This window comes from Haliotis asinina, chromosome 3 (assembly GCF_037392515.1).
Source record: "Haliotis asinina isolate JCU_RB_2024 chromosome 3, JCU_Hal_asi_v2, whole genome shotgun sequence".
Lineage (NCBI taxonomy): Eukaryota > Metazoa > Mollusca > Gastropoda > Lepetellida > Haliotidae > Haliotis > Haliotis asinina.
This window is the reverse complement of record NC_090282.1, coordinates 12,034,990-12,062,678: the sequence shown is the minus strand read 5'-3', so window position 1 is coordinate 12,062,678 and position 27,689 is coordinate 12,034,990. Positions and strand designations below refer to the sequence as shown.

The 27,689-nt window shown below is 41.7% G+C and overlaps 1 protein-coding gene across 3 annotated transcripts in view; it reads right to left on the bottom strand.

Annotated features, from left to right (window-relative positions):
- Positions 1–8,538: 8,538 nt before the first annotated feature.
- LOC137279226 (uncharacterized) overlaps positions 8,539–27,689 on the bottom strand; it is a 49,232-nt gene continuing 30,081 nt past the window's right edge. For 2 of the 3 annotated variants that reach the window (XM_067811726.1, XM_067811727.1), the window contains 10 exons: positions 27,414–27,643; positions 18,556–18,745; positions 17,574–17,727; positions 15,592–15,811; positions 15,106–15,177; positions 13,482–13,573; positions 11,725–12,611; positions 10,441–10,655; positions 10,135–10,352; positions 8,539–9,876 (listed from right to left, as the gene is read on the bottom strand). In XM_067811726.1, coding sequence (XP_067667827.1) covers positions 9,864–9,876; positions 10,135–10,352; positions 10,441–10,655; positions 11,725–12,611; positions 13,482–13,573; positions 15,106–15,177; positions 15,592–15,811; positions 17,574–17,727; positions 18,556–18,745; positions 27,414–27,620 — 2,268 coding nt within the window. In that variant the 5' untranslated portion in view covers positions 27,621–27,643 and the 3' untranslated portion in view covers positions 8,539–9,863. Of the gene's footprint in view, positions 9,877–10,134; positions 10,353–10,440; positions 10,656–11,724; positions 12,612–13,481; positions 13,574–15,105; positions 15,178–15,591; positions 15,812–17,573; positions 17,728–18,555; positions 18,746–27,413; positions 27,682–27,689 lie in introns of those variants that run through there. The other variant, XM_067811725.1, reaches the window with a different exon arrangement.

Genomic DNA, 27,689 nt, shown 5'->3' with positions numbered 1-27,689 from the left:
GTGAAGCCAGGGAACGTGTTGGCATTGTCTGATGAAAACACTACCTTGATATATCCTGCAGTGGGGATAACCACCCACTTGTAACGTCCACCGCTCTTTGTTACCACCAATTTGTCGTCCGAGTCGTAGATCTGGAATTACAATCGGAGAAGCGTTCTAACTCGCCTCCTATTATACTAAAGACTATTACTTGTTTACAGAGACAATCATCCGGGTTTATGCAGGAGCGGGTCAAGGTTTGGGGAGAAGAGAGAGGTAGGAGGGGTGCACCCCAGTACACACACCCGCTCTGGATCCACCCTTAGCCCTGTTAAGTCATTGTTGTACTAGATATCTGGTATTTGTATTTTGCATGAACCCTTCTAAGACCGTTTTGACTAAAGACGAAGTCTCCAGGACGGGTTTATAAAAGATAGCTCGCGCCATTCCAAACGATCATAATTTCATAATGCAAAAACCCCTTTTCATAGTTTACAAATGTCGAGGGTTGAAGTAATAGTTTTCAAACTATCAAGTTAAACTTTATGTTGTTTTAATGATAAGCAAATCCACACATCAAAGCCATAAAAGAAAATTTACATGATTCTAAAACTTTCAACGTTTGGTTAAGTCGCATTCTATTCGACGCGTGTTCTGTTTGAGTGCTTGGAAAGCCATCCTGTTTTTGTCAGTCGGAACACGACAGTTGTCTCCCCTTGGTGTAGCAGTATAAGGGTGCACTGAAAATGTCCAACGGAACCACTTCCGAGAAATCTACGTTTCCTGAAAGAGCACCACTTCATTCGCCACATGTTCCATACATATCTGTCCAACTTTACAGATCATGGCTTTGGACATGTAATGACAATTACCTCTTGAACACAGTCACGTTAAACTCTCGTTAAACTGAGATCTTAACGACGATGCAATACCCCTCTGCGTCAAGATCTGAGGGCTGCTTGGAAGTATGTTGTGCCATGAGAAGCTGAATGAACTTCGCCAATATTAAAAAATTAATTTTGACTTTGCCGCGTCCTGACCATACATTTGTTCACTATAAGAATGAGTGTCTGTAAGGCCGAGTGTGACTGAATTTACCACTCATGAACACGTGCTTATACACTTTCAAAGCCTTATTTCTATGAGACAAAAAAGTAAAAATGTTTTCCAGCCTCGTCACTTTTTTCTAGCAATTTTTTAAAAGTCCTACCGCTCTGGTCAGTTTTTAAAAAAATGTGTCTTATAAGCATTCAATTTTTTTTATGCAGCCTGAGCACTTTTATATAGAAACACAGATGCCGAACTGATTGTTTACTCGTACCGATAAATTATAAGCATTGATTTTAAATGAATTCTTTAGTAAAACTCGACTAGTTTCAGAACCCTCCACACTTCTTTACTTCCCAAACACCCTTTTACTTGGACTTGACTTTTTTTTATTAACTACATACAATACCTTCACCAAATCCTTGTCCTCTTCAGTGTTGAAGTCATCAAAGACGAGTCTAAGCACAGCCCCGGGAGTGACAGGTGTCAAGATGTGAGTACACATATGGTTTCTAGGGTAGTCATTGGGGTAATTGAGGGAGGTGAACGTGCCCGTGTCGGCCACATGAGTCTGGGAGCATGCTGAAACTAATTAAAACGAAAACACCACACTGACAGTAACGTATATCCATGTCTCGTCATGTTCTCAAAAAACAAACAAACAAACAAACAAAAAATCTTCTAGTATAACATTCGTCCTGTATGTATGCACTCCCATTCCAGTGTGATTATGACTGCCCGGTTTGTAAATGCTATTTCTGTTCGATTTAGGATTTAGGGGTATCGTAAAGTGCCCAATACTCACTTAGGCCTTACCTTTCCTGTAGACGTTAAACAGGGTGTTGCCTCTGTAACTGGATACTGAATATCGCAATTTGGAACATGATCAAAACGTGCAACTTTAGAGAAAAAGTAAATTAATACATTAAACCAAAACAATTAATCATATGACATTGCATTTAGTTACATATTCTACTATCACATACAACTCAAAAAATGTGAATCATTGTCTATTATCTCCCGATACATATTCTGTTGAAAATGTAAACTGTTAAAAAGGGATCAGTGAAAACCAGTGGTGACACGAGACATTACGAGGGATAACATGTCCTTCTCAACCGATAGCACCGGTAACTCACCCCATGTCAGACTGTCGAACACAAATACCATCCACATTACACAGAGACACTCGTCCATCTTCACACGTGAGACAAGATCCGCTCAATCCCTGTCCAGTTGCGCGTGTGTTGTTCCGTAACTTATGCAACCCATAAAAAGTACATGAATAAGATCATCCGCTAAACATAACGCTCCTGGTTTGTGTTTTACAGACGGGACCCTTACTTCGGAATCAATATGTTGTGAATGATGAACACATTTCTGACAATGCGGAATAGGAATATGTAATGTTCTTCCATTGTGTAAAAAAGGTTGAAGTATAACATTAGCTGCTCTCTGAGCTGTTTTATGCGTTAGTCTCATGATCATTACAAACCCTGGCGGGATCATTGTTTCAGTAAGACAGAGTACGGTCTGTTTAGATACTTGGTGTATAATTAATGAGTTATTGGAATATTTCGTAAACTGATCGGAATGTTTCCTGCAAATGCCATTCAAACGATAGTCATGACAATTAGTCATTGCATCTATGGAGGAAAAGAATGTTTTTAATTTCATTGGAGAAATTTCTTGAATCCACAGGCATGAACAATCAACGGTTGTATCAAAGATGGATTCAGAAAGGTATTTTGAATGTATTGAACATGTTTGTTGCTTTTCAAAAGTGAAATAAATGAAGAGTGTACAAATACATTTTGAAATATCGTTATGTCCTGGTATGGTTGATGAAACAATTAGCAAGTATACAAACTTTTTACAGATTATGTGTCATTTGAACGTGTTAGTTTCTGACATGAGTCTGCTGCAATACTAATGTCCAGTTCTTACAACCACAACGTGTTTTGTTAAATGATTAATGGTGCCCTTGGCTGCAAGGTTTTACTCTTGAATTGAAACGTTTCATGTTTTATACATGACATGACTTAAGAAAGACTTGCCAATAACCTTCAACAATTGAATCTCATCTCTCAGAACAAACAATATGGCCACCATTTCAAAACATGAACGGAAGCGGAAATACAGGTACACGTCATTACGCATACGTCAAACCAAATCATTGTGTATGAATACGTTTTGTTGACCGACCGTTATGTTAAATGCATTAATATAGCATTTAAGAACCTGAAGACATGGTCATTCCTCTTTTATACTGTATTCCAACACTAAGAGTTTCCGAGGAAGGGCAAACTTCACTCCATGATATAGAGAGCATTTGTCACTATGGAGTGATCGGCGATATAGTTACATATCTGTCTGAGGTCAAGGACAGTTTGTCAGAACTAATTTAAATCCCACTGGAAGTTTATTTAGGGACGTTTCTGTAAATTGTTTTTATTATAATTGATGGCGCCCATCTGCATTACTGGGTTTATAAATTAAGGCTAGAAATTCCTATCACCATGACCGTCGATTGTGCTCCCTTGCCAGGGGATTTGTTTCAGAATGCATAACAATCCATCACAACAAATATACTTTCTTAATCGAAAACAACTTGGCCAACAACACTGAAACTTTAACTTAACTGCACACATGTACACATGTCAAATTTCAATACATTTCGAAAGAAATGTTGTGGAGCGAAATTTTGCTGTTTCAGGGGGTTTGAGAGACAATAGTTGGAATATTAATTTTAAAAAAGCTACCCGTGCCCAGGTGGGAGTCCTCGGAGATGCAGAAAGTGTATGAACTCACTTTTCCCTTTCCCTACCCCCTACGGCCAGCTCACTATATATACGTGAGTGTTATGTGGAATGGTAGTTCAAAGCCGACAGGTATAAGCTGTTAGAAGTTACCAGGACCACAGAACAGATTGTATCGTGCTATGAGGACGGATCTTTGTAATATCGCCTCTCGGTACTTAATGGAGCGGAGAAAACGCCTGGTCGTAAATGTTAAGTGTGGGAAAGGGAATATGTGCCCTCCATCACCTATCGATGTGGTAATATTCATTGATATTTCCGCGCCATTCATTTACCCATGTTGTCATACAGGATTCGTCAACGAGTTCACCTTCACCCCAATCTAAGTTTAATTATATTTGAAGAAGTAGAATATGCTGATCATTACTGGAGAACTATCATTGAGATTTAGCTAGGATCTTAAGCCAGCGTTGGTATGAACATCTGATAAAAAGAATTATCTTCAATCGTAAATGGAGAATATCCGTAAAGCTATTCGGCACGGACATTTCAATTTGAAAGAACATCGCTCATCACCTATTAATCACAGGCTTTCTAATGCTGATCAATGTATTTTCATTGAACGGCTGTTTGGCATCATTAAATGGTTTCCTCGGTGTTTTTGCCCTGCACGTTTATCTCAGGACAAGAGACATGTGGGGTTACATGATGAAGAGAGCGTGTAACGTATTTAGAGACGGTTTTAGCGGTGTAGAGACCACGCCCTTCTAGAAACGACAAAGTGGATTTTCAGAAGAATTTGGAACACTTGTGGAATCAAATACCAAACCCAACTTAGAATATCTTGGTGACTTCAATGTTCATGCTGAAAAGAGGCATTGTCTGGAAAGAGACAAAATAGTGAAATTGTTGAAAATGAACAATGTTGTTGGCCTACAGTGGCCATAAACTGGACTGGAATGTTACTTCTGTAAAGACGTCTTTGGTTTCTGATGTCCCGGTAATTGATAAGCAGATATCAGATGATAGTTTTGTGAGCATGGCATGGAATATGAGCAAACCCAAAAATAGACTTGTGCAAATCAACTGTCGCAATATTAAAAACATTATCCAAGAGGACTTTAGGAAGCATATTCTTAACTCACTATAGCTGAGTTAAACGTCAACAGATCCGGACGTACTTGCCGATGTGTATAATTCAACCCTTAGGAGTCTTTTGGATGAACATGCTCCAGTTCAGATTAAGAAGGTTCAGAAGAGACCAGATTCTTTCTGGTACAATGAACAAGTACTTCAGGCAAAGCGAACGGCAGAACACCAATGGCGTGAATCTAAACTTGAGGCACATCGACAGACTTATCGGCAAAGAAGACATGAACTTAGTGAAGTCATAAGGAAAGCCAATTCATGAGGAAAGCAAATTCTATGTAAGCATAGAATAGTAGGAATGAAACGTAGCAGGGATACATTTCACAAAGTCATGAATAAGCCTCTTGGTAATGGCATTGTCAAAGTTCCCTGAACATGGTTGTGATGAGGCGCTTGCTAAAGAGTTTTATTGCTTGCTAAAGAATATTTTCATACCAAAATTGAAATCATCCAACAGAATCTACAAATCTCTGCTGGTGGCTCGAAGCCATCAGAAAATGTGGACGTACGAATTTACTAATACATAATATACTTTTGAGCCCTTTTCCCAACAAGAAGTTGAGAAGATCATACTTTCATTAAAGAAAACAACTTGTTCCTTAGATCCCATTTCCACATCGATGTTGATGGTTTATTTTGATGCACTTCTTCCTTTCATTACTAATTTTGTAAATTTGAGTATATCCACTGGAGTTTTCCCAGACTCTCTCAAATCTGCTGTTATGAAACCTCTTCTCAAGAAAAGCGATTTAGACCATAACTATCTGAGAAAATATAGGCCTGTGTCAAATCTTTCATTTATATCCAAAATCATTGAAAAGGCTGTGAATGTAACACTTAAACATCATCTCACAGAAAATGCACTTATGAATGAGTTTCAGTCTGCCTACCGTGATAACCACTGTACAGAAACTGCTTTGTTGCGAGTAATGAATGACCTCAGAAATAGAGTTGATGATGGGAATATTACTTTATTAACATTCTTAGGTCTTTCCACTACGTTTGACGCGGTAGACCACAAGCTAGTACTTCATAGGCTTTAGCTGGAGATGGGAATTACAGATGTTGCGCTTCCCTGGACTGCGTCATACCTGAGTAATAGATCACAAACGGCGGTCATCAATCAAGAAGAGTCTAAATGCTTCTTACTATCGTGTGGAGTAACTCAGGGATCTGTGCTGGGTACTGTGCTGTTTGTGTTTTATACAACTAGTCTTGGTAGAGTGATAGAAAATAATAAAATCACACTCAACTGATTGACAGCCTCAAACCTGAGAATGTTCAGGATGCCCTACAACGCACTACTGATTCCTCAAGTCCCGGATGTCATCAAATATGTTGAAGCTTAATGACGGGAAAACAGAGGGCTTGTTGACAGGCACTAAGCATGATTTGTGTGGCATTCCTGTCACCTCTGTTGAAGTTAGAAATGCTTCAATCTTTTGCTGGCCATGTAAAAACCTTGGTGTCATCTTTGATTCTCAGCTTACTGTGGAACAACAATCAGATAAGCTTTATACAACTTGAAACTATCGTCTCCGTTGTATAACACGGGATGCCACTAAAAGACTTGTGCAAGTGCTTGTTCATTGTGGACTTGACTATAGTAATAGCTTGCTGATAGGAATCAGTAACGTCAGCTGTACAAACTCCTAAAAGTCCAGCACACTGCCGATAGGATAGTGACGAGAACACCAAAATCATCGCACATAACGCCAGTTCTTTAGGATTTGCATTGACTTTCCACTGAAGCGAGAATCAACGTTAAAATTCTGTGCATAGTGTACACATGTCAAAATGACATGGCCCTACCCTATCTTTCTAATATGCCAGTGGACTACATTTACAAAGATTCTTCCACCTCAAAATCTGAATCTCCTGAAGACACGAAATTACAATCTTACCAGCTATGGACAGAAGTCCTTCAGTCACGCAGCTCCTCGACTATGGAACAAACTTCCTCTGGACATCAAACTTGCATCATCATTAATTGCATTCAAATCAAAACTCAAAACGCAACTATTTTCAAGCTATTATTAGTAGACTCTTTTTCACCCTATTATTTATGAGCTATAATTCATAAACATTTTCTTCAGCTATCAGTCATATTTTTTTCAGGCTATCATTTATAGGTTTTATTTCATACAATTATTATTCTCATGAGCTTGGAGCATGCACCTTGTGGATGGACACAACGCTTTATAAATACTCATTATAAATAAAAATATAAAGTCATGATGTTCCCGAAAGCGTCACCCAGTTTACAAGTGTTTTACGCAGCCGTCATGTGCAAACTACAGGAAACCATTAAACCTAACCTTGGCGGGTTGACGTGCGGCTGACAGACCATGGGCATAATCTCTGCGAATCAACAAACACGGTTCCTCAACTCCTAATTAATATGTCAAAGCTGTTGTATAAAATTATACTTTGAATTTTCACTATTTAATGATGTGAGGTGAATGTGTTACGCATGTATGTATGTATATTCAGTCAAATTAAAAACTTCTCAAACTGATTAAAACATGGGATGCTTGATATTCCATCATACACACCCGCGCGTGTGCCTTTTGGAACAGTAGAATCTATACGAAGTCGAAGTCGCCCCAATTTGTCTCCTGTCGCAATTGTCTTCATAGTTCACCTCCAACATGTTCGACCGGTTCAGGTCTGGCCCAGTGATGAAATGTTGCTTAATGCGGCATAAAACAACAAACATTTTAAAGACCAGATGTTCGTCTTACTAAGCACGCAACTCGGGCGTCACGCGATGATCTTTGAACGTTATTTCACTAAGTGATTACCCAGTCCCCAGCGATCTCGTCGTCAGAAATAGAATGACTTCCTTTTGTTTGTTGGCCATGTAGACCAGTAATCAGTACCCGCACGTGTGCGAGTTGTCAGAAAAATGCCAGCAGGTGCGCGTTTCTCTCTGTTGATTGCTGCCTGTAGTACAGACAAGAGCAAATGTACCTGCTTAATGAATTTGTGTAGCAGAATATGGAATATACATTGTTTCGTTGAATGTTGTTTACGCTGGATCAGTAGGACTACATATACAAGAATCAATAGGCAGTTTATCGAGCACAGTTGAGGCCAAGCCGCACTTTCATCACACAAATGCAGATCGATACATGTATTTACAAATGACGAATTGCACGTTTAAGTTGCCCCGAAAGATCCAAAGTAAAGCTGGTTCAAGTATTCAGTGTCTTAGAATGAATACAACGGTGTCGTACGGTATTGGTTCCCAGTGCTCACTTAGTGCCTTAGAACAAATGGCCACTATCGGTGCCATCGGTTCCTCGTCTTCCTGGTTGCCAAGCTACCTGTAACCTGTAACCACAGTTACACGAACCCAATGTTAGTGATGCCAGTGAGGAAGTTATCAGTTTGATGGCCAGATAGGTAAAATATAAATCTAACACCTACACTTTGGTGGCCACTATTAGGCCTCGAAGTAAGAAATGAGGGTCAGTGAATATGGTTTTTCATCATACTGTGGATGGAATCATCATTAACATCAGGAACAACGGAAAATTTGTGTGATCGCTTTGGTATCTGTAGGAAATCAGTCTCGATATTAAAAACCCAGGTCATGATGCTGTGTTAACAGTTTATTGCATTAACATATCAATGACAGACGCTAGAATGGGTGCTAGGTCGGACCTGCTGGTGTGAGATCATAGAGCATGGTGAAGCGCACTGACCCACAGCCTCTCTATGTGCATCGTTCTGGGCTGTGCGGACGGAATCAAACATAAGGTAACAAAACTGCAAATTTGTTATGTAAAGTGCCAGTGAAATTGTGTTTAAATGAAATTAAAGTAATGACATAAACATTGACTGTATGTATTCGGATAATAATAAAAGTTATGTAAAGATAGGAAGTCTCTGTTTCTGTCTCTGAAAAGTCTCCGACTGTATCTGTCCGTCGTATTTGGGAAGATGTTCAGGGAACAGGTAAACACAGGTCTTCGAGAGGCAATGGAGGATCTCACTATGGTTGAAAGAGCTTCAGATTGCTCTGACTGCAGATCCTATCTTGGAATTACAGGCGGCATGAATTTCACTGTATCCGACCTCATGTCAGGGATTATTGTTATACCGTGGGCACAAAGCTGGCCAGACTAAAAGCTGTACACGTTTTGTCCGTAGAGTGTCTAGACAGAATACGAAAAACGTGTCAAAACCTTGATCAAACCTTCAGGGAACCCATCAAAACGCAACAGACCTTGAGGAGACCAAATGGTATCAGTAGTGGATCGCCTCCCGAACCATAGTTGCTCTGATCTGACTACAAGTGTCCCTTCTTGAAGACCCACATGTTATCAATATTTCTGTAAGTTTCCCATCTTACAGATACATGACATTAACATGACCAAAGATGAAAACAGTAAATAACAAGCTGCACCTGATTCGTCTATGTGTCCACCCACGTGTACGGCTTTGTCATATTTTATGTGCGCTTCAATAGTTGTGCTGTTGGGATGTTCTAAATACAGTGGTGATGTGGTGATACCTTATGACGTGTCACCTTTTCTGTTGGATTCTGTTAATCGCGGTCGTGAATACTAGACTGTTGTCATTCAGAAACATATATCAACTCCATTTCAAACATCAGTTGCTCTCTATTGATTTATCGTATGTACATAACTTCATGCACTGGCAAACTGTAGCGCAAGTGGGGTTGCGCAGCGTAGTGGGCGTAGAGCGTTCGCATATATGAAGACTGGTCATTTTCTCTACGCTGCGCAACCACATTTTCGCTACAGTTTACCTGTGCTTCATGCGATTGGTCAGTTGCAGGGTTTGATGTCTGAACTTTTGTGAGCCAAGTGCAGTTGCAACAATGCTCAGCCAACGACTTCTTCGGCATGCTGGCAGGTATGTGTACTTAAAGCACACGGTTATCAGCTCATCATGTCTTCACGATATCGTACTGAAAAGACAAGAGCAAAATGTGTATCTATTCATTACCAACCATTGTATTTATTTGTAGCAGCTTAATATTATTTAACGCCGCAGGCAGCATTATTAAAGCTATATGACGGGCGTCCGTAAAAAGTAAAAGTCTGAGACTTGCGTCACGTAATGATTCTGGCCTACATCAACTAACAACTGGAATTACTGAAGCACTTATTCCAGCGGCTCTAAACCAAACTCAAACAACCAAAACGGCACAACACCTAGTCCTCACCACGCCGCTTTGCCGCTTGGGGGATCTCCCTCTGTCAATATACGGATAAGGTATTCTCCCTCATGCGCCTGCGTGACGTAATAAGGAACAATGAAATAACTTCCAGGTTCGAGGTCAAAACGTGCATTCACTTCCCGCATTTCCGGTTTTCCTTCAACCTCGCCTATTAGCTGAAGTTTTGAAATGTGTCGTTTTTCATCTCGATCGGGATTCTTGGTCTGAAAACAAAACACAGAAGTCTTGAAATCACCCTGCTACATTATCTGATCGTTATTGAAATCGGAAACAAAATATGGACCATCTCACCTTGTAAATACAAAAGCCAACTGGTACAAGGAGGCTGTTAGCAGTGGAGGGACCGTGACGATAATCTTGGAGGACTGATATGAGCACGTGGCGTTTGCTTTGCATGCAGGGTGATATGATGTCATCTGAGACATCTGCGCGTGATACGTGGAACAGGATCCGAGGACTTTTGGAGTGAGCTTCGATGTTGGACCTGGATAAGCCTTTCCTGTTTCCTGATGTACAGAGTATTATAATTTATGATTACTTGTTATATTATATTACATCTCCATACGAATAAAACAAAACCAATCAAACTAAAATCGACATAAAATACCGTAGAATATGGAGAACCCATGTTCGTTTTGGGTTTTTTTTCGTTTGTTTTGTTTTGTTTGTTTGTTTTGTTGGGTTTTTTTGTTTATTTTTTGTTGTGTGTGTGTGTGTGCGCGCGCGTGCGTGCGTGCGTGCGTACGTCTGCTCAGGTAAATTCAGGTGCACGTCGGCAGTCTGTAAATAAGCTTGTACCATCCAAGCCAGATCATGAGACTCGACTACACGAAAGTCGCCCCAAGCATTGGTTCCTGAAAGCCAACTCTAATCCTGATCTTTACAGACGATGAGACAAAATAGCATAAGAGACGTCCACGTCACGTCATGGAGCCCGGCCACAGGATACATTTACCAGTAAGAGATGGCTTAATGAATCAAAGGTCTGGCTGGGTTGCGTCGGTGATTGTATGCCATCATATGTCATGTTGGATAATTACGGTGTCAGTCACTAGTTTTTTATTGCTGAGTGTGGCGTTAAACAACAAACACAGAAAAAAGAAAATAAGAACATAAGGAGAAAAGTAAAACTGACTGCCATTAAATTGACTATAACGTCATATTATGTTGCCTTATGTCGTGCAAGACAGGCCTTGCGCGTAACTATAAAACACCGTAGAAATGAAGGCATGCGCTAACTGCATACTATATTTACTGGGCCGGGTTTTTTTTTCTTGGTGACTTGGTCGACAAAGAAGCGTTGTATGATACCGATTTGGATGGCTGTTCATGACACTGATCAGTGTTTGTCTTGTCCAGATTCCATTCTCACCATGCCGCCATGGATCTGGCTGCGCAATTATTTTCCAAACAGTTGGTTTTCATGAAAATTGCTATAGTGGTGTGTTTTTTTCTGGTAGAATAAGGCATTTAAGACTATTTCTAAATAACGCCGAGTGGAGTATATTCCCACAAGTAATCACGACTAAATATTTTGTCTGACACATTAACAAGTAACACGTAAATAGTACCTACTTGACCACTTGTCCTTGTACTCCAAAATGTTCCGCCACCTTCCATGAGCTCTGAAAAAGTCGGCCTTTGTTGCTAAAAAGTTTATCTGCGTCAATGAACTTAGCGATCCAGTTGAGTGGTTGCGTGGCAACGGGGCACTCTGGGGCCGACAATTGTCATCCACTGAGAGAGTAGTTCGTATGTGGAGCGAGATTTCAGATGAGCTGTAGGGTTCACTCTGAGTCACGAAACTGTTTACACGCTTCTGCCTCTTGTCTCCATCTATTGGGACTGGGTCTTCGGACGACTTGCACATCCAGGGGCTGGACTGTCGTCTGCTACTGGCAATTGGTGATGTAGCTCCATGCTGATCCAGAGGTTGACTCACTTTTCTTTCCTTCACTTGAGGTGGTCCCTTAGGAACTGGTCTTGCATGTTTCTCTGTCACTTTTCTTTTATCGTTTGCTTTTAACCGCTCCTTTGTACAGTCAAGAACAACAGTCCTGTCAACACCCGTTACGTCCATATCCACGCCACAGTTATTCACAAAGGAAGATTTTTTCACAAGCTTCATTTTGCCGGAATTTGGTCGGGAGTCACAAAACATCATAATTCCGTGTTCACAGGGCGAGGACGTCCTTTCAATGTTGAGCAAAGGTCGGGTTTGATTGCCAAACATGAACTTATTCCGATCTTTACCTAACGGAAAGTCGTTGTCAAGAGAATAGTTTCTGTCGACAGTGAGCCCTTCGTAATTGAATGCTTCAGTGCTGCTGATTATCACAAGCCCTCCAAAATTACACCGGAAGTCGTCCATCGTTAACCAGTATTCATCCTCATCCTTCCGGGACAAAGGTCGGTATTTGTCCTTGAACTCTGCCGTTACGGTGTTCCAAGAGTTGAAGTCACTGAAAACATAATTTATATTTAAAGGATATTGAGTGTGTTTTATGGCCGTATGCAGTGTCAAAGGAATCTAAGAGTTCAGATTTATGTACGAAGTAGGCTAAGAATCTTTCATGTAGCAAGGGGCTATACATTACAAAGACCTATAAACCAACGAGTAAATGTATGGGCTATGGTTCACGTAGACAACGCTTAATCTCTGAATACATACCTCTTTAATAGCAACAAATAATCTCATTTCAGTTGAGAAGGAGCCCCAGTGAGATGGGAGATTCAGAACCTGAGGAAATCTAGGCTTGTTTCATTTAAGGGTTTATCACTGAAGTGAGAGCTAGGCAGCAGGGAAAGAATACTGTTCAAAGACTCTTAAGACGGACTATGATTCGCACCGTTTCTGAGCCAGGATTCTGAGCCAGTTACACACAATAATGAAGGTCTTATACTCCGTCTGTAATAATTAAGACCTAATTGGTTCACAAGCCGTGGATCTTGTTACCCTGGAACCGCCAGGAACCGCCAGGAACCAATAGTATAATTGGCCCATGTAATGTTCAGATTTCAGGTTAGAATAGGTTTCGGCAAACTATGCTTGCTGTAAAAGGTAGTCAAATTAATCACACGGTCAGGCACAGTGACTTTGGTTGAGAAAGTGTGTCGTCTTAACCCAAAGGCGTTGACTTTTCTTGTCAGAGCATGGTCTGGCCCGAGCATAAATATATAACTACGAGAGCTGGTGGTCTCAGAAATGCATCAGAACTGTGTGCAGGAGAGGTGCTGGTCATGTTACCACGACATCGCAGAATTCTATTCCAATGTTCCATTACAACACTGCAGCACCACCCATTCTGAGACACTTTATGCTGGGTACTCACTTATCGGAGTACTTTCCATGCCACTTAGGCTCCTTCGGAAACGGGCACCGGAGTCGGACCATCTCGATCAGACGCCCGTCGGTACTGGGAAACTGGAATAAATACCGAATAAAGTGAGTATCATGGACACATTTCGGTGTACAACACAACCTTGTTGCTATCGTTTATCCACCGTTCTTTAGCTATATGCATTTGTTTTCTTTGTGCAATATTTTCGCTACTTTTCAGCAAAATCTATCTTACCTTGTCATATTGTCGCGACCTTCATGCACTATTGATACCTCATGTATGCACTACGGTATAATTCTCTACCTTTACACATAGGTTAATTATCCTCACCAGGTAGTTATTTAAATATACTCTGCAAGCGCTTTGTCGCAAATTGTTTGAACAGCTTAAACCATGACTGAATGAATCGGCAATATTTCAGCCATATCGTGACGAGCTTAAATCATGAGGGCATAGTTACGCGTGTAATGTATTAGGCATGATGAACATTATCAAAATAAGTGCAATTTTATTATTTTTTTATATAGAAATAATTTCCCTAGGTCAGTTAATCAGTTCTTCTAATAAGACACTTCCAAGAACAATGGACATAACTTTCCCTCGTGATTTAATTTTGTATTACTATTACCTGTGGCATCATTCTGCACTTTTCTCACTACCTTTGTGGGCCATTTCTGTACCTTCTTGTCTATGCATCTTTGCTACATTGCAGGCTATTTGCCTTATGCACTGACCCGTGAAGATCCGGGGTAAAATGGGTCTTCAGCAACCCATACTTGCCACAATAAGCGACCATACGTGTCGTAAGAGGCGACTAACGGGATCGGGTGGTCAGACTCGCAGACTTAGTTGACACATGTCATCGGTTCCCAATTGCGCAGATCGATGCCCACGGTGTTGATTACGGGATTGCCTGGTCCTGACTCGATCCAGACAGCCGCAATATAAATGGAATGTTGCTAAGTGTGGCGTAAAATTAAACTCACTCAGTCACCTTGTGCATTGTCTGGTATGACCTTTACACAGAAGCTATAAATTTCCAAAAGAGACTTATTTTCTCAAACCGGAATCACCACTTTGCTGAATTTTATGACCGCAGATATGATTCACAATAGAGAGTCTCCCTTAAGTGTCTCCTGATATCAAATATATCAACACGAGTAAATTAGTTATCAATATCCGAGGTTTGCTGAGGATATTCTTACTCTAATCAACCAACGAGTGTTGAACTATTTGATATCAGAAGATCAAAGGTGGAGATTTTATATACCATCCAAAATCATTCTTCATCAGTTATCAGCAAAAGAATGAATTTATCTGACCACAAAACTGCCATTAGCGTTCTTGAGCAGTGATCTCAGTGAGGTCATAGCATTGAGACGTCATCAAGTACCGGACGTCATAACATCCTGACGTCAATTGTGTTCTTGGTGATGTGAAAGTATATTTGGGGTCATTAAATAATGTAACAGCATTATGACAGTTTATTTTATTGTTGGTTTTTTTCTGTTTTGTTTTGTTTTTTTGTTGTTGTTTTTTTCTTTTGTTCGTTTCTTTTGTTTTGTTTTGTTTTTTACCCAGAGTACGCGCAATGATATCACGTCCACGTGCCTACCTTTGTCGTGGCTGTGATGAGATGCAAGAAATGCCGTTCCTCCATCGTATGTTCATCGTAGTCGTTGTCCGCCTGCAAGGCACACTGACATCGTACACGTTCTATCACTACGTTATATGTAGTACAACTGGAAACCAAACCACTATCATACAAGCTAACTTGTTTTCCTTTCCTTTCAATGCAACATGTGCCTGTGCACTGGTCTTTTGATACAGAAACCGTATCGACTGAGGTGTCATCTCTTCAACTGTATACTGACCGTTCTAGCCATCTATCGAATTTCTTAGTGAATGTCCTAGTCATCAAGCGCACTATCCAATAATACTCTGCCACGTTGACATCAATGCGGGAATTCTTAGTGCGTGGCTGTCATTTTGCCCGAACAGTCTCTTGGACCTGAACAATTAAGCATTAAGACATGTAGGCCTTAAACTCATCACATACAATCCTATAATTACACGGGGAATATTATGTCGTTTTTCTCACTTTCCGACTTTCCTCAACATCAAAGCCAGTGGAAGTAAGCCTCTTCTCGTTCCGCCAACACACCATCATGGACCTGTTGATGCTGGACTTGTACATGATGTGGAAGAGGTTGTCGGCTGGGTTCACGTCGGGTGTGTAGTACTCACAGACGCAGCCGGTCAGGTCGGTGAGCGCGTCCAGCATGTTGCCATACTCAATGGCCTGGAACGTCTTCTTACACCTGCAACGGAGTTTGTAAAGTTCAAGGAACAAAAACGTCCCAACTTTCTTATAGTGTCAGTAGATTTACGAATTCCTTTCAACTTGAACCTATACGAAGGCGAACCTATTGTGAGGGCATGGTGAGGGCATCGATATCAGCTGGTATTGTCCACTATTGTCATTGTGTTTGATTGTTTTCGATCTTTGAACTTGACTCGGTCAAAGCAAACGCTCACAACCACATTGTTTCTGGCTTTCTTCGTTTCAGGGACCACCGTGTACTTGTCATGTATACTGAGTCAAAAAGAAACTTTACAAAATGTAATTTGTATCCCAAATAGGATCCCTATATTTCGACTCTAGAAAAACGTTAGCAAAACCCACTCAAACCCATCCATTCGTCGTGCAAATGACGTTAGTGCTAAATCAGGTTTTGCACGTGCAGTCGATCACGTGATCTTCGCATCGAAGTTTTCTTCATTTGCACGTGTTTGCATTGACCTCAGTTCTAGTCATTTAAACTACAGTTCTAACGGTACTTTAAATGCCATGATTGTCAAATGTGCAAAGTGAACGTGCCGTTGGCATGTTGCAAGCGGGAAGATCAGTTATTGACGTCGCAAGAGCAATGGGATGCAGCCGTCGCACTGTATATGACTTGTGAGATCGTCCACAACAAACTTCTGATCGCCCAAGGTCGGGTCGTCCACGCGTGACGTCACAAGCAGAAGACCGCCAAATCGTCCTACGTCACCTACGTGACAGATTTCTGCCGGCTACGAACCAGGGCTGAGATGTTTAGAGGTCGACTGTCCTCACAGACCATTCGAAATCGGTTGCGGATTGCCAATCTCCATTCACGACGTCCATGTCGTGGGCCAATATTGACGCCTTTTCATCAACGTGAACGTCTGCTGTGGGCCCAACGTCACCTCCGATAGACCCGAATCGAGTCGTCTTTAGTGATGAATCCAAGTTTACCCTCATATTCGCGGACGGCAGGCATAGAGTCTGGAGACGAAGTCGTAAACAGTATGCCCAATGTTGTGTACAGGAAGTCGACAGATTCGGGAAGTTGCATAGTGTGGGGTGTTTTCTGTGGGAAGCAGCTGCTTACTGCAACCAGGTGTTCACCCCGAACTCGTTGGCGGCTCATAGTCTACAGTTCCAGCATGATAATATTTGGCCGCGTACAGCGATGTTGAAACGAAATTTTCTTCAAAACGCTGGAATCATGGACTGGCCGAGGTCCCCTGACCTTAATCCATTAGAGCACCTTTGGGATGCACTTGGGAGAAGGCTTCGTGGTCTTAGGAACCAAGAGCAATGGCACAGAATCCCCGACCACGTGTCCACAAGCATCAGGCAGTCGACGAGGAGGCGGTGTTTGGCAGTGGTGAATGCGTGGGGCGGCCATACACAATATTGAACTAAAAAATCGAATTTTTATTCTTGTGACTTGACATTCTGTATACCCATGTTTGGAACGCCGGTGTAGCCTAATGGAACTGATTGTGGCACTGTCAGTGTATCGTGTACATCAGTACATCACACAGATCTCAGCAATGAAATAATAACAATTTAACCATCTTACAATCTCTTGTTCTTTTATACTGTCCTGAAGAAAAGAATGTGGAGTTTCTTTTTGACTCAGTATATAAAGAATGTCACTTTTCATGTTATGATATCTGCACGTCATATTCAGCTGTTGATTAGTCAAATTAAGGCATATTTTACGGAGACCATGAAATCACAAAAGGTCGACTACACCACATCCTCACTTGGCATACGCCTTCTCCGCCAGAGCTCCCCAGTATTCGGACGGGGTACCGATGACCTTGCAGAAGAAGGGGGCGTGGTCAAGCATTGGCAGGTAGTCGTCTATAATTATCTCAACCCATTCTGTAAACCGCCACATGGTAAATCGGAATGCGCCTGCAACAGTGAGTGAGGGAATTTGGAACCTCGTATAGTATTCAAGGAACATCTGTTTGACAGAGATTAGATTTTTCAAATAAGAGGCTTTCTTAAAAAATATGCAAACAATTGATAATCCAATACCCAGAATGGACTAATCGAATGTGCTTAGTAATGAAATATTTAGCTGAATGTTTGCAAATAACATGGAGGCCATCCCGCGTACAGTATAATGCCTTAACAGCTTGTCTCGGAAATTATATTAGTTTATAGGGAAAATAGTACATATTAACAATGAAATACAATGAAAAGGAGCTAAGAGACTTTCGCCATTTTCAAATTGTGGAAATAAATAAAGACTTGCTTGGACTTTCTTGGATATGTTTGTTTCAGTGTCTGTAAGATAGATTATATAATGACTTTCAGCGTGAAGATCTGCATGAAGACACCACCCCGTCAAGTGAACATTCCAATCAGCGCTCAGGCTTCCATATTCCCGTTTTGACTGGGTGAAACATTCAAACAAGCTTTTCTGATATTTCGCGTCTTGAAAATCCACTAAAGGATAGTCGTTTATGTGCGTTCCATCGTCACGCCGAAGATCCGAGTTCGATTCCCCACATGGTTAAAATGTGCGAGGCCCATGTCTGTTGTCCCCTGCAGTGATATTGCTGGAATATTACTAAAAACGGCGTGAAACTAAACTCACTCACTCACTCACTCACTCATATTTGGACAATGTTACTGAAAGGGTCTCGTACTGATTTATGTGCGTGCTTTTTATTAAATTTTTGCAACTGATTCGGCAGCCACAAACAGTTTTCTTCTTTTCATCCATCGACTCACCAATATAATCAGAATCAAAGTTCTGTTCGAAGACTTTATAGCCTGGGATGAGTCTGTCCAGAAACCTGACGTTGAGCGAAATGATTATCACCGCCGCCTGGAACCAGCCTCGTTGTCGCCACTGTTTCCATGGGAACGGCTCGTCAATCACACCGCCAACGCCGATAAATGTAGGTTGTTCGCATATTTCCTGTAAGACGACACATTACTTGTTTATAAATGCAGCTCCATGCACCGCTTGGTGGATTGATATGATTCTAATCCTCCAATAGTATGCTACTTTAGATCCAAGCGTTCTTCTAGTGTAGTAGTCAGGTAACGATCGATGTTCATATGTTATAAGCGCGCACGCACGTGAACACACACACACACACACACAGAGAGAGAGAGAGAGAGAGAGAGAGAGAGAGAGAGAGAGAGAGAGAGGCATGAATCGGGAGCGGCGGGGATAGCCCAGTGATTTAAGTGTTCGATCGGAAACCCGAAGATCCAGGTTCGATTCCCCCAACATCGGCCTCTCACTCAGCTATTAGAACAAAAGTAAAAACAGTAACTCTACGTCGTCATTGCCATCTTTTTTCTCTCTAAGGCAGAGCGCCACCTGGACGTAACGTGTCTTATTTTACATTCAATTTGCATTTTAAAGAGTGCCACATTCAATTGTCCATGTTCACCTCTACTTGTGGAAAGCTCGTCATACAACTTATCACAATAGCTAATCCATCGGGTATAATAATCCACTTGAAGGACACAGATTTGGCATTAACAATCTCATTAAGGTTGCCACCTGATGTCGAGTTGTCTACAATAGATGCTTTTTCGGTTTTTTACAGCTGGTACATTTTGAAGAAAACGTTATCTATTTCGGGGACACTGAACCCAAATTCAATTAGCGGACAAAGGATTAACGAAGCTCGGTCAGGTGTAATCTTCAATCGATACCCACCAGTGCAATTACCTGATAGAGACGGACAGTCATTAGGTTCCAAGCGACTCTACCACGAAGACATATCACTGGCGACAATACAGCCTTGTTATATAAATGTGTATTACTGGATCAACAGATCCGCCGATCAGAAGAAATAATTAAAAAATGTAATAAAAGTTCTTGGTTTTCGTATTAGTTAACCATGTGGAATTTTTCAGTGATGATAACCTCAACAATAGATCGACAGCGGATGGGAATTACCCTGAACCTAGTAGAGGGATAAATAGAAGATTTAACGTAATCCTGATAGATGGGAGCTCTCACCTGGACACGAAGATGTCTGGACATGTTATGCAAGCACACCTAACAGGCATGACTGGAGACATAAATTTATCATTACAAGCCGCTTTTATCCTCCTTTGTCATACATCATTACACTAGTCTTTCTTGAGTATTATGTATAATTATATAGAGCTTTACCCATCCGCTTGTGTAGCAGTATCCCTCGTCATCCTATAGATGACTCCCTTGTCCATACTCAACAGCAAAAAGAAACGCAAGTTTCGAAAAAATACAATCTCACAAAAGTAAGCACATTCTAGACTTCCGGCATATGTTGCGTGCATTTGTTCTTGGGTCTGTGTGACAGAATAATGAAACCTGTACCTGACTGTTTTACTGTCTGGGTTTCCCTCCTTGATCATGGTGCACAAATCGGAATCGGGTCAGAAGGTGCAAGGTTCGAATACCATTACGGATATTTATGGCCTCGACATAAGCATGGATTTAATCGTTGCCACTGAGCAGCGACAGCTTTGTTGAGTTAGTGCTTGCTGTCGGCAATAATATCACTAACAACTCCAAACATACCTGTTTGCATCAGTGTAGTAGTGACAAACTTGGGTTAGTCAAGGCGGATACCTCAGTACCCTTTGGGTAATTCAAAGCGGACTCTTCAGTACCTTTAGAGTAATTCGAGGCGAACACTTCAGTACCTTTTGGGTAAATCTAGGCGAACACTTCATTATCTTTTGAGTAATTCAAGGGGGATACTTCAGTACCTATCGGGAAATTCAAGGTGGACATTTCACGTCCTTTTGGGTAATTCAATGCGGATGCTTCAGTACCGCTTGGGCAGTTTAAGGCAAATACTTCAGTACCGTTTGGGTAATTCAAGGCAGATACTTCAATGCATTTTGGGTAATTCAAGGGGAATACTTCAGTACGTTTTGGGTAATTTAAGGCAGATACTTAGGCAGCTTTTGTGTAACACAAGGCAGATACTTCAGTACTGTTTGGGTAATTAAAGGCCGATACCTCAGCACCCATGAGACAAATTCAAGGTGGACATTTCACTTCCTTTCGGGTAATTCATGGCAGATACTTTAGTACCTTTTGGGTAATTCAAGGCGGATATGTCAGTACCTTTCGAGTGATTGAAGGTCGATATTTCAGTACTACTTGGGCCATTTAAAGCGGTTACTTCAGTATCGTCTGGGTAATTCAAGGCAGATACTTCAGTACCTTTGGGGTAATTCAAGGGGAATACTTCAGTACTTTTTGAGTAATTCAAGGCGAATACTCCATTTCCTTTTGAGTAATTCAAGGCGGATACTTCAATACCTTTTGAGTAAAGGATTCTTCAGTAACCTACTTATAAATCTAAATGACGTGAGAAAGTCTCTGTCCTACTAGTCGGACAACCGATTTTCTTTGAGCCAGGGAAACAGTCAGTGAATGTCATGTGAAACATACGTCCTACCTAATCAATCAGTCTGTGGACAATGATTGTTTGGTGGTGTTGACCACATATGAACTTCAACTAAGTGTGAAGTGTCCGTAAAATCTACGAGGAACTGTTATGGAACAGAGATATAGCTAATTAATGTACATTTATACACACACAACCCTAGTCTCCTTCACATAATCACTATTTACTATATTAATTTTTTTTCCTTTTCGTCTTATTTATTTATTTATTTTCATTTATTTATTTTTTAATGATTTCTGAGACGATTTCTGACTGGTTATTCATCACTGTTTCTGCTTGGATTGCATACAAAAGTATTTTTCTCTGAAATAGCCTTGTGGAAAGTCCAGTATAGAAAATCAACGTCTGACTTGTTAGCACGCTGGGATGTACTGTGCGGCCGTTGTCCTGTGGCTCTCATTAACCTAATAATGACCGGGTGGTTTTAAAACGTCAATCTGTCTGTTAATTAGCCCCATAAGGGCACGCTGTGCTTTGTACTCTGCTAAAACCAGTCATACAATTTACCAAGGGAATCGAGAATTAGTGATCACGGATTAAACTTCAAACTACGAAGTAATTCCACAGGTAAAATGCCCTGACATACCTGGCGTGCAATGAGAACGCTAATGTTTGATCCCATTAAACCAGCTTAATGGAGCTGCCCCCTGGTTCGTTTGTTAACTGGCGTAATTATATTAGTCTGGGCTTTCTGAAAATCATTGGAATCCTAGATACAGCCGGTGTAGACTGAAACAATAGGTTGATAGAGCCCTGATGTCCAAAACATCGACGTGTTGTCGTGTCGTGTTTAGTAAACATCTGTACGTCTGTTCGATCTCTGTTATAATAACGTCTGTTTTACAAGCCCTGGATAAAACGGATAAGAGCCTGAATGCGGAGACTCTGATTCGTTTCCAAAATGGAGAGAAATATGTCTCTATTATTAATACCCCCTTTTTATGTAACATTCCACATATCCACACACTCACTCAAGTGTAATGAGTGAGAATATGAGTAGTGGGAGGAATAGTTTCTTGCTTTCAGACACTAGATTTGCCATACAACTTCCATTCTCCAACTTGCCCAAAATGCATCACGCCTCGACTGTAGCTGTGTTCATTTCATCAGAAAGCATGTAATGGCAACTCCACGAAGTAGGATTAATAAATTCAAAGTTACGAAGTCGCTTTGCAAAGTTGCGTCCCTTGAGCAATACCTATAGCTAGATGAATTCTTGGAACCTGTGCGTCATTCCACCGTGCGGTCGTAGCTCTAAGATGATCGTAACTTTCATAGTTTAATATAGACTTACAACTGTGATTGCTTTGAGGACCGGGGACCAGGGCCAATTTTTAGAAGTTCTCTTAGCGCTAAGATAGTCGTAAGTGCCATACATCAACAATTACTTACGACTATCTTAGCGCTAAGAAAATCAAGGCCCAGTGTTGGTTTGTTCAGTACCTTTACCAACCTCATGGATTTCCTCGAAGTGAGAGGCCTTAATCATTTCTGGCTTTTCTGCTACGTAAAGCCGACAAGCTGTGATAGGACTTGAGTTTCGTGGGAAGCGGACTTAAATCAATTCCCTCATAAATGATATGCACTCTGACTTCAAGTAAAAGAACAGACGTCAGAGAGTTCAGGGTTAACTGTCCTGTCAGTAACTTAAACCACCCCAGTGATACGCCCACCGGCTGACGACTCAACAAAGATATTAGCATGAATGGTTTCATAGTTGATTTCATTTCCCTGCATTTTAAAAGTAATGATTACTTATCTGTAGATTGTCGTCAGTGTAGGCCCATAGGCCCATACTCACTAATGTACACTGTTTGGGAAATAGTTTTCAAATTTTGCTGGCCAGTTGGGCTAGCCATGAGAGACTAACCACAAAAACATTAACTAGTCCGAAATTTGAACGTAGAAACTCAAGTACAAGATTACAAAAATACAATGTACATGTGATTGAGAATAAGATATTGTCGTTTTGGACGCTAGTTTAATCTCTCATAAAAACTGGAGAGATTGTGTTAACATCAGCTGCCGTACGTTCCTCCGGTACAATGTGAACCGTGACCCACTAGCACACTTGCGCGATCACACCGTCGGAAAAGCCATCTCACGTCAAACAGCACAGATGCCGCACCTGCCTATAAGTACACCTGTATAGCTTCATAATAACGTGAACATTTATTGGTACTTCAGCCTCGCTTGGGTATCTTGTTGTTTAGTCCAGCCCTGATCGAGGACGGTTAATGTTATCTCTGCGATTTATTCTCTGTACAAGGACATGTAAAGCTTTATGACCGATTTTTTAAATGTTTGCATATGGGGATTTTCCTTCTCATTACCGACAGCAGTCTTAGGTTTGGACCCGGAAGTTCTCCGAGACATTCCATCTTATCGTAAGCTGTAATATGGATTAGATTATATTCGATTTTATTGTGATTTTTCACACCAACAAAGGAATTTTGATCTTGGAAAACAATGAGTGTTTCAATCACATCAAAAGTTTAGATTCCATACTCGATAGTGTTGCCCTTAATCCCGAAAGGTTGCAAGCTCTAAGAACCCAGGGCCCCGTTTCACAAAGCTCTCGTAAGTCTAAGATCTCGTAACCTGTAACATAGGAAGAAAGAATTCTACGAGAAAAGTTACGAGATCCGCTTTGTGAAACGGGAACCATAAGAAGTAGTGGGTGCTGGTCAGAATGTGTAGACCCTATATCTTAATACGGAAATAATACTCTTAGTTATTGGAGATGAATAAGCTGTCTGCCACAAGGACCTGCGGAAAACAGAGGCTGTGGGTCCGGGTGGTTTTCGGTCGGCTTCGGGACTAACAGCCTGCGTAAGTTACGAACGCTGTCCATCCGTAACATAGGGGCGTGGTGGGCGAGCTTGCTAAAGCGCCAGGCTAGTGATCCAACGAGGGTGAGGTGTCGGGATCGAATCCACTTGTGATCCGGGTGTGAAAATCTTGGAGTCAGCTTTGTGTGCAGACTCTTTTCGTGTTGCCACAGCCCGTAGTGTACAGTGCCCAACCCTGTGCACTTAAAAGAACCCACAGAATCGTATTTTAACAAGATTTTTTCTGGCCCGTCTCATGATTTACATTCTTGTTTTAAACTTTTACCAACTGGATATAGGGACGGTCCCTGAAGTCCTCACAAAAAGGTCCCAATACCTGTTATCATTAAACTTTTAAATGAATGATAGATCTAGCCACCATTCTACATGGATTTGCTTACTTGTCTCCTAGAATATACACTGGTTAATCTTCTCACCGCATTTATATGTGTGTTAAAGATCATCGCTTTTCTTTGTTTCACTTTAACTATACTGTATGCCTCACTGTTGTAAAACGAATTCCTTTGTCGGGCAAATAAAGTATCATCATCATCATCATCATCATCATCATCAAATCCGTTGGTAGATGACCAGATAGTGACACATGAATACGTGCAAACACCTAGTTGCTGGTACAGCAACGTGAAACAAACTTGGACAAAGTACTGTGTCTATGTGCCCCAGGTCACCCAGCTGTGAATGGGTACCTCGATGGGATGAGACAGCTACAAATAACTCGGTGCGCCTAGAGTCTGCAAGAGTTGAATACTCCTAAGGCAGCTGAGATTCATAATAAGATGGGCCGTTGATATTGACATCCAATGATCGATGGAAATATACTTGGCATAAAAACCGTGCATACAAAGATTTAAAATCTAAATTTATCAAACCTGTGTAGACACATAAGGATTTAAACTCAGAGATTAGTGACATGTATCCAACATGCATGCACGTGCCACGTTCCGTCAGTGGTTTCGTCCTTGAGCCGTGCAATGCGTTGCTGCACGTGCATTGCGGGAAAGAGAAACAAAGCACATGAATGCCACACGATACTGTCATTTTGGAAAGCTCAAACCCTGCCCTTGCCATCGTTCTAAAAATCGAACGGCTATTGACACGCATAGCATGCCAAGGCTAACGTCTGCACAACGTCATGAGGCCATTGGGATGGTTCGTTGGGGAATGTCTCAATGACAGTGTCTGCACATTTCCACTACTACCGGAACACCATTTCTGCACTAGTGAGACGCTACCAGAACACAAATGACGTCATCGATCGGCCACGTTCCAGACGTCCACGTGCATCAACGTCAATACATTACAGACGGATAAGGGTGACCCGTCTTCGCCACAGGTTTCAGACTGCAGTGATGACTGCCCGGACCACCGCTGGACTTCACCGTAATTATTCACCCCAACACAGTTCGGCAACGTTTACGTCACCACGGGATCAGACCACGACGTCCCACCATACGACCTATCCTGATACAACGTCATCGACCCGCTCGCCGAAATCATGTCCGCAGACCCTTGTTTTTGTTGGGGTTTTTTCCAGATGAGTCCAGGTTCAACATTTCCCATAGTGATGGACGTCAACGTGCCTATAGACGTGTGGAAGAACGTTATGCACAGGCCTGTGTCTTTGGTGACTGTTCAGGGCGACTTAACTGGTGTGGGCTACAGGGATCAGATTCTTCGACTGGTGGAAATTCCTTTATTGCAACGTCATGGCCCTGGGTTAACATTCCAACAGGACAATTCCCGCCCTTATACGCCAAGGGGTGCTATGGATTTCTTGCAACGCCACAACGTTGACTTACTGCCTTGGCCTGCAAATTCACCGGATCTCTCACCGATAGAGCATGTTTGGGACGAGATAGATCGATGTCTAGGCCTTCTTCCTCATCTACCAGATAACGTCCTTGACCTTGCAACAGAACTTGAGAGAATCTGGCGTGACATCCCACAAGCTTCCTTGCACGTTTGATAGGCTCAATGTGTCGTCTATGTACTGCTGTTCTCAATGCCGATGGTGGACATACCCGTTATTGAGCCCGCGTGTGGAGGTCATTGTGATTGACGTTTCAAATGAAATTCACCCAACTTGTTATTGTCTCATGATCCCTCCATTAAAGTCTGACATTGTTATCGTATGTACCAACTGAGGTAATATTTTGAAAAAGGAACAGTTTCTTTATGTGGCTAGTATATATGTCAGAGCAAGCAGTAGTTGCCATAATAGATGCGCTTTATAAATATCCTATAACATGATAAATGACAGGTCATATAACTGCTGACTTGACTGTTGGGACCGGATTTCACTTTGGAAAGTTATGACCCCTACGTGTGCCAGAAGCCTACGATTGTGTGTCGGACCACTGTCTGTCCTGATACCTGATACCTTTGGCCGCACGATACCGTGGGTTTCCGTAAAACGGTACACGTCCAAGACATGCCAAGCCTTCCCGCCGTGGTATAAATGAAATACGGCGGGTTGGCCTAGTGGTTGTAGCGTTCACTCATCACGTACACGTGTGTACATGAAGCCCATTTGCGTTCTCCCCCGACGTGATATTGCTAGGATACTGCTAAAACGACCTTTCTCGTCAGAGGACGCTTTGGATCCAATATCTGAGAAATGATGTCCATGACCCAGAGTCCATTACCATTCCCAACTACTACGAGACACTAGAAGACAGACCTTTACCAAGTAAAGAGATAATGCGTGTTGTCTTTCTGATGAAACGGATGAAACAAACGATGATCAGCTTGAATGACTGAAGATATCTTTGTTACAGTGGCATGACACCTCAACGGGCTAGCACTGCAAGTACACATCGTCTACATGACAGAATAACCATAACAGTCAAAGTGCCCAAAGAATAGTTTGCAACAGGCAAAGAGGTGTTTAGAAATGGATCCGTAAAATAAGTGATCACACCTTCGTAGTGACTTCATAGTAGAAACGCACACACACACACACACACACACACTCACCTATTCACAGGCACATGTGTACACGCACCTGTATATGCATGTCACTGTATGTGTGCAAGAATCTTAAATGCAGCATTTAAACCCCGTTCCACCCCGCCTTACCCCGAGCACTACAAAGGGTGAGTTCGTAAATCCCCCTTCTGCACTATGAATTAGTGGCTAGCCTACGAGCTACGAATAAATACGGATTATGAGTCTCTGGCGAATTAATTCTGAAAGACTAGAACCATCGAGATTTACGAGAAATACATAATGCGTTGCTATGGGCATTTTCGCAAATAATGAAAACAATCAAACTGTAGGTGTGAACATGACAGTGACAACATCTCACCGTGGGTCTTTTGAAAACGGTTCTCTCATATTTGTCATCCCCGCTATAGACATAGGTCAAGGACGACCAGTCCGGTGGGAAGGAAGGGTCGGTGAAAAGATCATCTCGGTCCAAATGTCCCCTGGCGGCTCGCCGGATAAACACGGCGTTCTTAATCCTGGTAAAATCCTGATATGGAGTCTCTCGATTCCGTTCCCGTGCCGCCATTACATCGCTGAGTCGACAGTCACCTGCGAAATGATATTGACATGGGAGTTAAACACATGGTCGGAAATG